Source organism: Pholis gunnellus (assembly GCF_910591455.1).
Source record: "Pholis gunnellus genome assembly, chromosome: 5".
Classification (NCBI taxonomy): Eukaryota; Metazoa; Chordata; class Actinopteri; order Perciformes; family Pholidae; genus Pholis; species Pholis gunnellus.
This window is the reverse complement of record NC_136531.1, coordinates 21,027,848-21,044,032: the sequence shown is the minus strand read 5'-3', so window position 1 is coordinate 21,044,032 and position 16,185 is coordinate 21,027,848. Positions and strand designations below refer to the sequence as shown.

Sequence of the window (16,185 nt, the reverse complement as noted above, 5' to 3'; positions counted from 1 at the left end):
GGGTCATACAGAGCTTCTACTGGCGGCTAGAGCGTATGTGTAGCAATTTACTGGAAGCCGGTCTATAAGCAGTGGGAGGAGGGGAGGAACAAGTGGCAAATGGGGAGGGTTGTAATCGGGAGGGGGTGGGGAGAGGCTGCTGTGGTCGGAGGAATGGGGAGAGAGTGGGTGAAGGGGATGATTGGAGGGGGAAGTAAACCCATAACGTGGAGGATGTGTCTGAGCAGAGTGGTACTCTCTGAACTCATTAACATCTCGCCCCTTCGTTTCTTCCAAACTCGGCACAGCTTCTTCTACTCTACTCTTCCTCTAGTGCTGTCAATTAGGGAATCTCCCACAACACAAATATCTGTTAAGCGCTCGCAGGATGACGTGGCAGCGACCATCTGGACCTGCTCGACAGAGAGGAAGACAATGGCTAACGAGTGCACCATTTGGGACTTGTTTTCCTCCTCCCTCTCCTCCTCCTCCTCCTCCTCCTCCTCCTCCTCCTCCTCCTCCTCCTCCTCCTCCTCCTCCTCCTCCTCCTCCTCCTCCTCCTCCTCCTCCTCCCTCTCCTCCTCCTCTGTGTGTCATGACCGGAGATTTTGAAGCCTCCCAACCACAGCCTTTTTTTTTCCTTTTTCAATTTCAAGATTCTTGAAGCCATTTGGAGAACAGCGACAAGTCATCCGTTTTTTATATTTCTGCCCCTTTAAACGTGGAATTGCAACAATCCGCGGATCCTTCTTGTTGTATTTTAATAGTTTATTACTACGTTTATTTTAATACCGCACACATTATGATGCATTGTTACCATGGTAGTTCTGTTAGATGGGCGGACTAGTCGCCGTGGTTTAGAAAACCCGATTTGTTGGCATGTCTCGCTGCTCACTTCCTGTTTTTCAGACTCCCCCAAATTCCTTGGAGAGCCCTTGCCATAAATGGCATTTCCTTTGGCTGACAGTGACATGTAAATGCTGTGACTTCATGAGTAGTGCCACATGCTTCAATTCTGCATTGAAGAGGTGTGCAGCAAAAGATAACATTAATATATGTTGTTGTTCTTCTTCTACAGGACATCGAAGTGTGAGAGGAACGAGTGTGAGCCCCTGGACCGTGTAAACAAGCAGCGACGTCGGGAATGAAACCGGATGGGGATACCATGGAAACCCCTGAGCCCACCGAAGCTGCAGCTGTAGCAGAGCCCTCCTCGTCGCAGGACAACCTCACAGAGCAAGCCCCATCGCAACCAGAGGAAGCTGCGAATGACGCGGCACCCAGGGCTGCTCCGAAGGCCGACTCCATGCCGGTGGCAGCGGACCCCAAAGTCAAACCGAAAGCTGTTGCGACTAAAACGCAGCCCGCAGCCAAACCCGGGGGGGCCTCCGGATCCCGGCCAGGTGCCGCCTCGCACCGCACGGCGAACGGCGTGAAATCCTCCAACCTTACGTCGGCCGCCGCAGTCAAGAAACCGGCAACTACAGCGAAAGCCTCGGCGGCGGGGGCCGTACCTAAAAGACCAGTGGGCGGAGCAGCCGTTTCCTCCACGGTCAAGAACCAATCGAGAGTGCCTGACAAGAAGCCCGTTGGACCGGCCAGGACTACCTCTGTTGCTGCCGCCACAGCAACAAATGGTAGCAAAACAACAGCGAATGGCATTCCTAAGAAGAGACCAGTAGCTGAGACCGTTAACGTAGCTCGACCCAAAACCACAGGTAAGTCTGAATAAAGGAGAGTAAAACTGAATTGAGATGAATAATATTTGTATCATATTGATTGTCTTTGACAACCTATGCTTCAACATCACTTCTTTTCCTTGTTTGATTTCAACACGGTCTCATTTTCATGTTGTTCCTTTCTCCTTTTTTTTTTTTGTAGCTCCTGCCAGCAAAGCGGCGGCGTCCACTGCCCCAAAACCCGGCATTTCGACCACAGCAAAAGCTGGTGCTGCCGGCGCTTCAAAGACCACCAGGTATGCATATCTATCACTAGCACAGGCAGCCAATGGTGCAGTGTTCACAGTGCGCTCGAACACATGCATTTGGATAAAGTTACGCGGTTGGGAAACTCGTTTTTGTTTTACTGACAAAAGCACTTTCTTTCTTCCTGCTCTGCATTGCATTTCTGACCCCCCCCCCCCCCCTGAGATGTGAACTCTTTAATCCCCTTTACAAACTGGACGAGGGCTGACTTAGTTTATCTTGATGGCCTGAAAGAGAGCGGTGAAGAAGGATGTCCATTGTGGTCTTTGGGGCCGTTATTGAGTCAGATTTCGCTTGAAGGGTGTGAGTCATGTTAGCAGAAATAACCTGAGACAGAGGGGCCTTAACGGAGGCAGCGATACTGAAGAACTACCGCTTTGTTCCAAACGGACCCCCGGGCAGACACCAGCCCCACCCTCCGGGGCAGAGGGCTATTGACTCGGGTCATAATCCCGCTCATACTGAGCTGGTGGTTTGGATAACGAGGGATCTAGTTGGCGTAAACTGCTCTCAAATGATCAGTTGCAGAATTTAATAATCATTTACTTCCATTTCAACGAGGAAGCTTTTGTTTTGTAGAGGCTTTTAAAAACAAATGTCTATTATGTTGCCAAACATAATTGGCAGTTGGTGTTTTCTTCAAATGTTTGTGAAATAATGTGATTTTAAAAGTTTTGAACTTGATTTAATGCGATTGCATTTGTTTACATGGAGTGATCCGTTATAGTGTCCGATCTGTAATCCACCGCTCCACCGTCTTTCTACAGGATGTAGTGTTCTGTACCGAGTGGCCCGATCGGATTATCTCTCCACTCGTCTCCTCTTGATGATCGTTTATCAAATAAAGGAACAATGTGCTGCGTCACTCTGAAGCAGCACAGAGTCATTGGATTCTTTCGGTGCTATAAGAAATAAAATAAAACGGCCAATTTCCTGTTTTACCAAGAGAACAATCTTCAGGCTGAAAGCAAACACTTATTTTGCATTTCGTTATTGTTAAACGACTTTTTGGTTGGTCGATAAAATGGCCGTGTGCGTGTGCGTGTGTGTGTGTGTGTGTGTGTGGTCTTCCTCTGAATTAATCAGAAGAGACGTTTCAAGTGTTGGAGTCTGATTACAGAGGCCCAATCATCCCTCTGTGACTGTTTCCTGGCTCTTTCCTTGTGGCGGACGAAGCGTGTTGCATTTCGTGCCACCTGCACGTGACGACAAAGTCTGTGGCGTATTGAATCCTTTTGTGTAGCAACAACGGCGGTAGTCGTGTGCTTTTCAGTCTGCGTTCCTGCCGGCTCTCGTTTGTAGTCGGACAGTCACAGAAACGGACCGTCTCTCAGCTCAAGCGCTGACTTGCGTCACAACACCGAGAACGATGGCACCAATAATCTGTAGCAATACGTGCAACGGTATTAAATGGTGTTAAAGGATTTGGCTAACTACCTAATGAGATTATTTAGCTTCTTCCTTGTACCTTTTGTAACCACGTCTTTGTCATTCCAGCCCCGCCCTGTTGTTTCTCGTGTAGCAGTCGTTGTTGGCCAAACTGTCACACTTGAACACACATTAACATTTATTCAAGTTTCAGCAGGTAAAACGCAGAGTAGACAGTAAGGCCAATGTACACAACACACTATGTTGAAGTGTTCATTTTCATTGGCCCAAAGGGAGGAATGGAAGCATATTGAAGCAAATGATTTTACGTTTACTAAAGCCTCATTCGGTGTTTGCGTTCAGCTCCTGGAGATAGGATTTGTGCTTCGGTATGGTGGGAGTGAGATCTGGTAGAAGTATAGAAAAGGCAGTAAAGGTTTCTTACTTAAAGTATGTAACTAAAAAAAACACATGCATGTTTACGCACAATCCGTCAATTACCCTTTAATCTATTTAAATTGATGGTAAAATCCCATTGTTCCTTTCTAATCCCCCTCCACCCACCCCAAACAATGGTTGGGTCCGGAGGATGCGTCAGTGGTCGATGAGGACGCTTGATAATGAGAGTAGAAGCCAAACGTTGTAAAAAAAAAAAAAAAAAGAAGAAATCTGGCACCTGCTTTGCTCTCCTCCAACGATGGGTGATGGTGTCCTTGCACTGACTGAGCAATCAGTCTTTTTCCACCCCGACCCCCTCTTTCCCTCTCTTTCCTTCTCCCCTCTCTTCCCCCTCATCCTTTCTGCCGTCTGTGCATGTACAGTGCCGGGCATTTGGCCAGGATTTCCTCAAGCCCTCCTTACAGCCCAACTCCAAGCGAGCTGTCCCCATATCTCTAACTCATTCATCATTTAGCTGCATTCAGAGACTGTAAAATTCCGAGTGTGGTTGTGTAACACGAGGAGGACGGTGATTATGTTGTTGAGCGATCTGTGAGACGGTTTATTCGCAAAGGATCCCCATTGGGAATGGACAGAGTTGCTGGTGGTAATGGTGCTTCGTGGCCCCTCGGATACAGAATGCTCCCTCCTTAATTCTCAAACTAAATGGGCTGCTTTGGAGAACTTATCAAAATTGCACACAAAAAATTTAATTTGCCTGACTTTTATCCTGACGTTTTGCCCGTTTCTCTTCCCGTCTCATCTCCCGGTTACTTCCGTCTGGTCCCATTGAATCTAAAGCTGTCATTTCTCCCCGACTCGGTCGGGAGCAGGATTACTGTCCTAACGGAGAAGGCCCCATGGTGTCTGTCACAGTGACAGCGGGGGCCCTGGGCCTCATAGGAGCCAACACTGTCTGCCATGCTATTGCTTGGCTGCAACGTTTCATGTCAACTTTCCACCGAGCCTCCGCTCCGTATTGTCAAGGAGATAACTGTAGGGCCGCACAAACCCTAGGAATGTGTGCTCCTCTCAGGGAAGGAGTAAAGCAGCTGGTTTTGGACGGCGTACAAGCCAAACAAGGTATTGTTAGGGTGCTCCATTTCCATGTGTTGTCTTGGAAGGGGGCCCTTGACGCGATGAGGGGGAAATAATCGGCGAGGAGAGAAAAATGTGTAGTTGGACTGCATTTTATTTGCAGGATGAGCTTACTGCGGCTGGGATAAAGTTTCTTCCTGGCCATGCCCTCTCCTTTCGCTTTGGTTTGATTAAAGCAGAATAATTAAATCTACAGGAGGTATGCCGCGAGAGTCCAGCCTCCCAGCTGTGTTTTTGAGGAGAAACTAGAGCAAAGAGGGACCGATGATGGATGGAGAAGGTGTGGCTTCAACAAAAAAAAAAAAATGTTTACACTTTGATTTTAAGCCGAACAGATGTTGCAGCTGCTCAGCATGTTAATACCACGGGCGTGTTGTTGCATCTGTCGTAAACATTTGAGAATATTGTCTGTGAAACAAAGACGGCCCATAAAGTGCATCAGTGACCTGTCCCTCTGCTGGCCTTGTGTTGGGTCGTTGACATCCCGTAGATGGCCGCGTAGTGCCTCTCATCCCTCCTTTGGACTGTGAGTTGTATTGATTTCAATCCTCTGCCGGCAGGAAACGTAATCCATACTAATACACCAACAACACAACCAGCAGCCACGGGCAGAGTGTGAAGAGTACACGGGCTTCAGTGGGTCGTCTCTCCTCGCTGTGCCGTCCCTCTGGATCAAACCCTTTTTATGAGTTATGACTCCTCATAAAACAATGGAGGGGTGGGGTTATGTTGTTTCTGTGACCTCCCGTCATCCTCTTCATTCCCATCCCGTAACTCTTTATTATCTTCATTTCATCCTTCAGTCCGTCTCACTCTTCCCAGAGAGAAAGTAATTCTCTCAATTACGTCAGGAATCAAGGCGGACATGATGGAGTGGTACGATAGAGTAGATATGAAAACGCCCTCAATTAATTCACCTTTCCCGTCCACAACCTGTTATTGTTTTTCTGCTTAAAAGTTCAGACATGTGCCGCCCCCCCCCGCCCCCCCCCCCCCCCCCCCCCCCCCCCCCCCCCCCGTCATACAGTTTGTATCTCTTCTGCTCTTCCTCATTACCCAACATTCACTCGGGGCCCATTTCGTCACAGTGTCTGACACACTTCCATTTCACATTACAACCCAAATCTCCTGCCCGATGGCAGCTTATTACAGTATTCCAATGAGTCCATGTCTGCTCCTGGGGAAACAAATGGCCATTGTAATGGTTATTGTAATGTGGGAGCGGCATGAAACTCCGCTAGAAGCCGTCGAAGTCTGTGTGTGTCTGTCAGTTTGTGTTTACATCATCTACCATGTCGGCAGACAACAAGAAGACGTGACGGGGACTGTTGTAATTGGTGGTGGGGTCGTACAGTTCTTTAAGGCAGTTAAGTTTGATTATGGAGCTCTTGGTTGTTGTGAAAGTGATTTAGTTTTAATAGAAACTGATGTCGTATTTAATAATTGTGTTCAGTGCTGAGGTTTTGTATTGTTTGCACACAGTTAAAGTGTAGAAATGAGGACTTGACGTCTCGCTCATTTACCAGCCGGACTTTGTTTGTTGGTTCGCCAATTCAGCACAGAATACGTCAAATTCTTTGGAGCCTGACGAGACAAATGTGTTTGGAGACGCCAGCGAGCCCAGTTTAGCAAGGGCTCTCCACTTTTTAGAATTTAAGGCCCACTTCTGATTTGTTTAAAAAAAAAAAAAGAAATCCTTGAACCACCTTCAAAAATACAAAAAAGTAGAAAAATTAAACAGGTTTTTTTTAATAGAAGTGTTATTCAGCTCCGCTGTAATGACCAAAAGCAATATTCTGCTTACCCTCATCCATCACTGCCATTATGAGTCCAAAGTTAATGTATTCAGCCTCATATTTCCTCATATAAAGCTTTTACTTGTGCAAGGTTTTCTCCAGCATCCCTTTTTGTTTCTTACTTTCAAGGAAATGTTGTTTTTTCTGTCAAATGTTGAGCACATAAAAGTATTTGGTGAAAAATGTTTGGCCCAGTGGTTGAGTACAGCTGCAGTACAGCACAGGTTACTGCTGCTGATATCGCTGCACTTTTGGTGCACAAATGTCACCAAAGAATCACTTTCACTGTTCAAATTGAGTCCTATAACAATGTGTTGGACCATGGACATACTTCTGATCCGCTCAGAGCGGGACTGTTAGTAGAACATAGTCGTATTCTTGCTTGTGTACACAAGAACCCTGCAACTACATTAGATGTGCTACGTTGCTTAATACTGCAAAGATATTGGCTGTTAATTGGAAAGGTTGGCCTCCATTGCCCTCTACAACCCATTTTAGTTTGGTCCATAGGGTCTGATTTTGTCATTTGCATGTTTCCAAGTTTCTCATATGGACAAATGGTGGAGCAATGAAATGATTCTCTTGTAGTGAAGCAAATGAGAAGATGTGTGTCCGGAGATCCAAACACTTCATTATGAAACTATAGATTTTAATGTCGTCATAACTGTTCCGAACCAACTCGACCACCACTACTGCTGGCATGAGTTCTGCTTCCAGACCCCAACCTGGTGAGCCACAACAAAAGTCTAAATGTTCTGCTTCAGGGTTTTTTGTTGCATAATGGGCCTGGATGAGGTTGGTGGTTGGATATTTTCCAATGTGGTTTTCGACCAATTTTACAACTGAGCCTCATGCGTATAATGAGTAACAACCAGATTTGAGTCGACAATTTCCATTGGGGAGAGGGAAAGAGACGGCGTATAGCCAACGCTTGCGTTAGCCTAGGGCTGGGCGACATGGCCAAAATATGTCAGAACCATCCGATTCGGTCGGAGACGGCGTTAGAGATGCAGGGATTGGCCGGGTTCAGGTCTCAGTTTTACACCCCTGCCGAACTCTTAATTTGAAGATTTAAGAAGTCTTTTATAAACCTAACTGGGTTTAGTCCTTTTTGCTCGTCTAGGAGAGGAGCCTGATGGAAGAAGAGAGTTCTGGCTTGTAGCTGCAGCTGTAGTGATTGAGTGGATTAGTAAAAGAACTTCAAAACGAGATTAATTTTAAGACTGTTATCTTCCCTCCCCCCCCACCTGCTGATCTCTCCCTTTCCTCCTCTTTTTAACCATATTCTTCCACTATCCTGCATTTCCTTCCTCTTCTTTGGCCACCTTATGTCCTTTTTCTTGTTACTCTGTCGTCTTTGCATTCTGCTCACCATTCACTTTTTGTTTCAGTTCATTCTTCTCCAATTCAAGTTTTTCTTTCCTCTTCAATCTTTCTATATATATTTTTCCTGTCGTTCTCCTTCTCATTACACCGTTTCCTTGTCTTTTTGAATTCATTGGAGAATGAAGGAGGTATTATTGGCATTAGATGGATGGTTCTGAGTTTAATGGGCTCCCATTGTTGAAGTCGCTTTAGTGGTTTACATTAGCAGAGCCCATTTATTTATGTAGAGGCAGAGCATCAGATTTCATGTTTGGATCTTTGCCAACGAAGCGAATGCACGACAGAAATTAAACTGCAACTTCTTGTTTTCGTTCAGTTTTTTTTTTCTGTGCCAACTGGAGGTTTCTGTTTGTCTTCCTCCAGGCCTGCTACAGGTCCCTCGACATCTCGACCTACATTCACCACATCCAGGCCCACCACATCCACAGTCAAGCCCCTCGCCAATGCAACTGCCAAAACCGCTGCCTCTAGAGTCGCCACGGCACCCTCTACAGGCAGGACCGCAGCGGCACAGCCTCCTAAAGCTGTTGCTGTAAAGAAAGGTAAGAGACTATCTTCTGAAACCACGTTCCATTTACATTTGGATAACTTACAGTTCCAAGTTTTCAATCTAAAATGTCCACAGTAAAGTAGTAAGAAGTGGTTGACTTGCCAGCAATGAAATAAAAATTTTAATCAGATTGGGTGAACTGATATTTCTTGGTTTTTCTCTTCTCGCACCAGATGTCAGTCGACCACCTTCTGTGGTGGCAAAGAAACCTACCACAGCTACAGCATCCGCTGCTACCAAAAAACCTGAACCATCTAAACCCACAGCCACCGTAAAGCTCAACTCCGCCTCCAAAGGGTCCACAACCGAGAAGGCAGCGGACCTCAAAATCCCACAGTCCAAACCTTCGCAACCTGTGAGATCTACTCTCTCAAAGAAACCTGTAGCGGCTGCTTGGTCCTCCACCCACAACAAGCAGCCCCTTGGTCGAACCCCACCTGCCTCTCCAGTCAACAAACCTGCAAGCCGCGGCACCCCTCAGGCGAAACGTGGAACCAAACCCACTCAGACTGTCCAACCTTTCACCACTACAAAGAAGACAGGGGTTTCAAACACTACCAAAGCTGCTGTTGAAGCTCAGAGAGCTGCAGGTGCAGCGGGTGCAGCAGGTGCCACAGCAGCGAATGTGTTAGCAGCATCACAAACCAAAGCTACACAGTCTCTCCCACAAGCATCATCCCTCGCTGCCGCCGCACCAGAGGACGACTCTCCCCAAGTCTTGGCCCAGGATACCACGCCAGATGTGGTACCTCAAGAGACCGCTCAAAGACATGCAGCCGCTTGCTCTCCCCCTCAAAGCCCCGTCAGGACAGCCTTACGACTAACATCTCCAGCCCAGGAGCAGCTAAATAGCAATGCTCCCTCACTAATGATGCAGGAGCAGACCCCAGCTGAGCCTGCATTACCACCAGTGGCCTGTAGTCCTCCAGGTCTATCCGAGGAGGCGGTTTACCTGTTAACAAACCAAACCCCCTCCCCGTCTAAGACCCTCCCAGCTGAAGCAGCAGCGAATGCCATCCCTCTAATAGTTCCTCACAGCAATCTAAATGAGGAGGAGGATGAAGAGGAGAGGGAAGGAAGCCAGCTGGTTTCTGTGTCTGAAATGAGTGGAACCACACAGCCCACGGAGGAGTCTCGCCCCGGGTCCGCCGGACCAGTCGGAGGGTCTGCTTGGAGGGCGGGTGGCGCTTTGCACTCCGAGCTGGACTCCGAGGAGGTGAGCGGCAGCCAGCAGGGTGCGTCTGAGCTGAGTGCCCCCGGTGTCCTGGAGGGCACGGAGAGCATGGATGACCTGGGAGACGGCAGTCTGAAAGGAGCCATCGACATGGAGGGGGCCTCGGCAGGTTCGCCGGACTTTGAGAAGGTTCCTGACATACCGGCGAATGACTTCGACGACGACTTTGACGACGACGACCGGGTGTGTGACATGGATGTGGGCTCAGAGCGGGCGGACGAACCTCCGAGACCCAGGCATGACAACGACGTAGATGATGACGACGACGACGACGAGGAGGAGGAAGAGGTGGAGGAGGATGATGAAGATGTGGAGATGGCTAGTGAGGGGGTGACAGAGAGCGGGCTGGAAAGCTACGGGAATGCAGATGAGGACGACTTCGCTGAAGATGAAAGGCTGGACAACTTGAACAGAGTTGCCGAGCCCCCGCCCCCCCCTCTGCTGCCCTCCGCCCCGGCTGCTCAGTGGGACCAACCGAACCCCTTTGCTGACCCCTGGGCAAATCGTCTTCAGCCACAGCAGGACCTCGAGCACGCCTCCCAGCCCGCACAGGTGGCAGGAGCGGCTGCAGCAAGCCCTTTGGCAGACCCCTGGCAAGCGGACCTGGAGACCCCAACTCAGACCCCAGCCCAAGCTTGGCTAGAACTCGGCTCGGCTCCTTTTGATCCTGAAAACCGAGAAGTTCCCCATCGCTCCGCTGTCAAAGAGGAGCCCCAAAGTGTAGAGGCCCAGATGGACATGGATCAGTCCAGCCCCGCCCTGATGCAGACCATGGCACCAGGAATGTCTCTGTCAAGCACCCTGAGCAGCGAGACCAGCACGCCAGAGGAACTCTGTGACTACAACCGAGACGGGAAGCCGCAGCCTCGAGATGTGCGAGCGCCGGCTCTTTCCCCACAGCCCGACCTGGACCGGGAAGGAGGGGAGGAAACCGAGGCCCCGACCCTGCCCGCTGACGAAGTCCTGGGAGGCCCCGCAACGGCCCCCACCTCCAACCCGTCCTCGACCTCGGTAACGGATGACGAGGCCAGCGACACAGAGGGAGAGGCTCTGCTGGACGACTCCTTGGAGAGTCCGGCGGTCATGCACATGACCTTTGACAACCAGCCTCCAGCCCAGCGCTCCCTGTCCACCGTGGAAGAGGCAGAGGAGGCCACCCCGGGGCAGGCGGAGGGCGGTGCAGGCGAAGACACCACCCCGCCTTCGGCCACATCGTTGGCGTCTTACGGCTTCGACACCATGACCACGACCTCGAACTCCAACGCCCAGTCCACAGGGGAGAGCTGCATCAGGAGCCCGGGCATCTTCTCCCTGGAGGAGCTGCCCGAGGAGGCCAAGGAGCCCTGTCTCATCCCGCAGCCTCACACACAGGAGCAGCAGTACATCGAATGTGGGGAGCAGGAGGCGGAGTCTGCAGAGCGCGTCGGGGAGGAAGTGCCGCGGCCCGTGGAAGCCCTGGACCCTTCGTCAACTCTGAGCACTTTGCAGCGAGCAGAGGAGAACCCAGATGAGATGCAGCCTCCCTACTATTCTATCTGTGAAAAGACTGAGAACTCTTTTGCAGGTAACGTATAGTTAATCATCATCTCCCCAAGTAACGCCCCGCTCCAGCCTCCCCACAATATCTCCCTGTTGTAGCTCTTGTCGTCAGTGTTTGTCCTGAAATCTCTGGGGGTGGATGTAATCAAAGTTTAAAAAATAAATGACAAAAAACAGAGCAAAGAAAGGGAAATAAAAAGAAGACAGCAGTGGCACTTCCCTCTGATATAACATTTCCGTGATGAGCATATGGCTTAAATTCCTGTATGTGCAATAGCTACTACTATGTACTCCTAATGTGTGAGCGTGCCTGGGTTTGACTTAACACAGAATCATGTGGTTGTCCTGAACTGGTGGATTTTGTCTGTTTACAGCTCTTACTTAAAGCGGGGAAACAAGAAAATTAAGCATAACAAAAGAAATGTGGAATGAACTGTTTAACATGTTTAATATGTGTATTTATCCTCATGCTTTTTTTTTTTTTTTTTTTTTACTGAACAAAACTGATGATTGAGTTTTGATTGTATATTCCTGTTAGATTTCGCTCCCCTACCTTACGATACAGGCACTCTTCCTTATCCCCGTTCACTCCTCATCTCTCGCACTTTAAATTGTACCCCTGCTTCTTCTTCATCCATCTTTTGGAGTAATGAACCTTTAAAACTTTAAATAAAGATTAGATTTTTACCATGATGTACTCTCTCACCGTACAGTTTCATTGAAGTGGGCTTTTGGGAGTGGCACAATCGTGGTCTGTGGATCTTAAACACCCACCGGCGTTCATTTCAAGGTCTCTCACACTTCCACTCGTTTACCAGTGGTTCTATACATCCCATATTATTGCAGACACTTCCACTCAACCAATCACGTAACCTACATTCAGTCACTGCTTCACTCTTGCCATACACTCACACAGACACTCGTCCATATATTGTGGTGACTTCACCAGTCTGGAAAAAACGCACAACTGGAAATGATCTGCCATGAGTCGATCATCTTCAGCACCACCAGACCGTCTCATCCGTGGATGAAGTTCGGCATCTCGAGCAGCAGAAGAAGAAGTTTGTCGTCTCGTCGTCCAGCCTCAAGATGAAGAAGTGAACCTCGCTCATTCTGCAGCTACTTTAATTCCCCTCCAGTCCACTCTGGGTGTGTTGCTGTTTTTTTAGCTCTTTTCTACTACATTTTTTTTTTTTTTTAATTAGCATTCTTGCTGCACTGTATTAATGTTAACTTATGCTTATGCATGTCACACACACAGTCTAATAGCTGGGCTCTAGGATTCAATGTACTCTGGTTGATTTAACAGGATTCCTTCTAAAGCCAAGCTATTATTTCGGTTTTTCTTGTGATGCTGGATGTCTATAAATGCATGGAGAGCTTTTGCATGAATCACCGGTTGACTAACTATAAACTCCCGTCACGGGTGGAGACGGTTTAAGCTCGCAATGCGCTTTTTCTGTGGTTGTTTATGTCTCACCGTAGTAAATAGTGATTGCATATACAGGAAGTTGGCTGCTGTTTTTGCACACAAAAATCTTTATTTTCTGGGTGTCTTTATAATTACCAGGCTGTATCTGTCACTGCTGCACAATGTTCAAACAATGTCCCGCTGTCACTTTGTTACAAAGTACACAAAAAACCCCCACAAATGACTGCCAGTCAGTTTGGTGTTGTAGGCTACTGGCAGACCTTTTGGGCTTCACAATGCTTCCACTATTCCTTCGGCTAGTATGAGCCTCTGAAGGCCACACCCCCTTTGCCCTCTACATCCTCCTGCTTGTACTCACACTGCACTGCTGTCACTGTCCTGCTGCCTGTGACCTGTTTTTATGACGACATGCTACTGTAACCTTCCTTCCCCGCTTCCTCTCGCACACAGGCTTCGCTGCGCTGCCGCACCCTCACCGCCGCGATCACGCGGCTTACCCCAGAAGCTACTGTGACATCGTCAATCCTCACGCCGGTGCCCTCGCCCCGCCCAAGCTCACCTGTGCCGACCTCCCACCCAGGAGCCTCGGCCAGAAGGCGCTGAGCCCCCAGCTCCGCAGGCTGGAGCAACACCAGAGGCAGCTGCTGGAGATGCAGCAACGCAGGGATCAACAGAGCAGGCCGCTGGAGTCGGCCGAGCAGGAGAGGAAGAGGAGGGAGGAGGAGGAGCAGAGGAGGAAGAAAGAGGAGGCCGAGGAGGAGATAAAGAGGAATGACGAGGCGCTGGAGAGGAGGACGCGAGAGCAGGCGGAGGCGACGACGAAGGACGAGGAGGAGAAATTGAGGAAAGAGGAGGAGCATCGGCAGAGGAGAGACCTTGAGCTGCAGCTGCAGCAGCAACAACAGGAACTGAAGGAGCGACAGCAGATCATGCAGTGGCAACAAGAGCTGCAACAGTCCACCAAAGGCCAGACGGCGCTGCTGTCGCCCTCCTCTGGCCTCTGCACCATCTACGAAGCCCTGGAGACCAGTGATGAAGAGGAGGCAGAAGGTGAAGAAGAGGGGATAAAGGAGCTCAACCCCACCAAAGGGACGAAAGGGCCCAGAAAAGAGGCGCCGAATGAAGAGACGGGCGGCTGTGAAAGGGTGATGTCGGACAAAGACGAACGTCGAGACTCTACGCCGTCCACCGAGAGCCCCCCTCCTCTCCATGACTCCCCTCAGACATCCAGCAACCCCTCCCAGGATGGAGACAGCTCCTCCCCCGGCCCGCCCGACTCTCCAGAGCGACCTCTTCCCCTGGACCTGGACTGGGGCAAGAAAGTGGACATAGTCCAGCAGCTGATCAAGCAGACCCTGCTGCTGAACCGAGGGGGCTGCTCGTCCCTGCTGCTGCTGCCGGGCGGAGCGGGCGGCACGCTGAGCCCCCTGGAGAGCAGCCTGTGGCCCAGCCTGCTGCCGCCGCTCACGCCCCCCTCCGCCACCGTCACCTCCGTCAGCAGCTTCTCCCCAGAGGCCACCGGGAGCTCCCCGCAGGGAGAGTGGACGGTGGTGGAGCTGGAGACTCATCACTGAGGAGGGGGGTTCACTCAAAACATTGAGCCACACTCGTACAGGGAAGTGACACGAGTGCTGTCTGTTTACACACACACACACACAGCTGCACAGAGAACAGCTGCACAGGGCTTGAAGGGCTGGGCAATTTTTTGGGGGAAAAATTGCAATAACTAGAAGAAATTCTATCTTTTTAAGAAGATGAACTAGATCACTCTGTTGATGTCCATCACATTGTACTGAATGGTAAAGGGTTGTTTTAGACTCATTACCAAGTATTTTAGAAAGCTAGCCTGAGAGAAGGTGAGTGAAATCCACGACCGGATGAAGAAGATGTTGAATCCATTATATTTATATTCTGGGGGGGACACACACAAACTAGTGGTGTTCAGTGGTTCCCAAGCAACATGGGGTTTTCAAGCTTTTCTCTAATCTTTGCTTGTTTGTTTGTTTTTCTTTTAAACTGCTGAATTCTTATGAACTACTGAATATATTTGATTATTCAAATGTAGCAATCTGAGATCTGCTCACAGCCTGCAGACGGATGCAACATGTGACAAGCGGAGCTTTGCTTTACGGGGTAAAAAGGTTGGGGAAACCCACTGCTATATATTTACTTGAGCGAGGCAGGGATTTCTAACAAGCACATACCATACGAATGCTTGGTGGTGCTGCGGTTCAATCGTTGGCCGTTTCTCCAAGCGTGCGCGCTGTTTATTGATGCAAAAATAACGGAAAACAACTTTTCTTGCCCTGAATCGAGACTCTCCGGTAGTGCGCTCCCCTCAGGCCAACTACCACTCCCAGCAGAGTAGATGGGTTTGATTTAGGACAAAGAAAGCTGAAGATCGGATTATGGTTGCAGTCGAGCAGGTCCAGCATCTACAACGAGAGTCTGTACTCGGGGCAAAGAAAGTCTCTGGTGCTGCCGGTGGATAACTTTATAGTTTCGTCTCTGCCACAGAAACACAAGTAGACGAACACAAACGTGACACCGCACTGAAACTCTGCACTGACTACTATATATTTCAATCCTTTAAACTCACACCTGAAACCATGTGACACACTGACCGTATCCCATGATGCACAATTAACAGGGGTTGGAAAGGGACACTTTTCGGTACGCCTCATCTCTGTGCACGGGTGGCCACACACACACACACACACACACACACACACACTGACGGTGCCAAAGGGCCGTTATCAATGGAAGGTAAACTGACTGATAGATTTTAGTTTTTTCCCTTTGTGTTCCTCTCCTGTAGACCTTTTTAATTGAAGCCACAACTGTTTGTTCACACACATCCTGATCACCTTTTTTAAAATGAGAATGCACTGGAGATGTCTTGCTACTGAACGGCGACGAAGGATTCTGAGATTGCACTCAATCCCGTTCAGTCTATAATTTGTACCGATTTGAATATGTTGATTATTAAGAGGCTTGGATCTCACTTCAGTTCTAACTAGGTCACATAAGTGTATGGATTCAGAGATGAGGAGGATCCACGTGGTCTCGGTCTGAGCTGTTTGGATCTTACAGTTCTTTACCAAAGGTCAGCACGACGTGGAAGTGGAGTCGGGCACTCATGAGCTTTCAGAAATGTGCGCGTATTTGTGCGTCGAGAGACGATCGGTTAAATGAAATACTGCTGAAGGCCTGTTTTTATTATGGTCACTGCTCTGGAGCAGTGTGTGTAGCCTCCCGTAGATTCTCATTTTAGATGATTTCAGTTGAGGATTACAGACGCGTGAATCGCACAAGGCCTTCTACACTTGTGCAGCAGGCTACACACACTTTATATTCAAAGACGGCGACCACCTCCGGGG

The 16,185-nt window shown here is 49.1% G+C and overlaps 1 protein-coding gene across 1 annotated transcript in view; it reads left to right on the top strand.

The window, feature by feature from the left end:
* Positions 1-14,379, top strand: part of prr36a (proline rich 36a) — a gene marked incomplete at its 3' end in the record, with an annotated part of 28,708 nt that extends 14,329 nt beyond the window's left edge. Inside the window, exons 2-7 of the mRNA XM_079160239.1 lie at positions 1,058-1,697; positions 1,861-1,954; positions 8,414-8,592; positions 8,774-11,398; positions 13,256-13,493; positions 13,599-14,379. Of these exons, the coding sequence (XP_079016365.1) occupies positions 1,124-1,697; positions 1,861-1,954; positions 8,414-8,592; positions 8,774-11,398; positions 13,256-13,493; positions 13,599-14,379 (4,491 nt within the window). The 5' untranslated portion in view covers positions 1,058-1,123. The remainder of the gene's footprint in view (positions 1-1,057; positions 1,698-1,860; positions 1,955-8,413; positions 8,593-8,773; positions 11,399-13,255; positions 13,494-13,598) is intronic.
* Between the last annotated feature and the right edge of the window lie 1,806 nt (positions 14,380-16,185).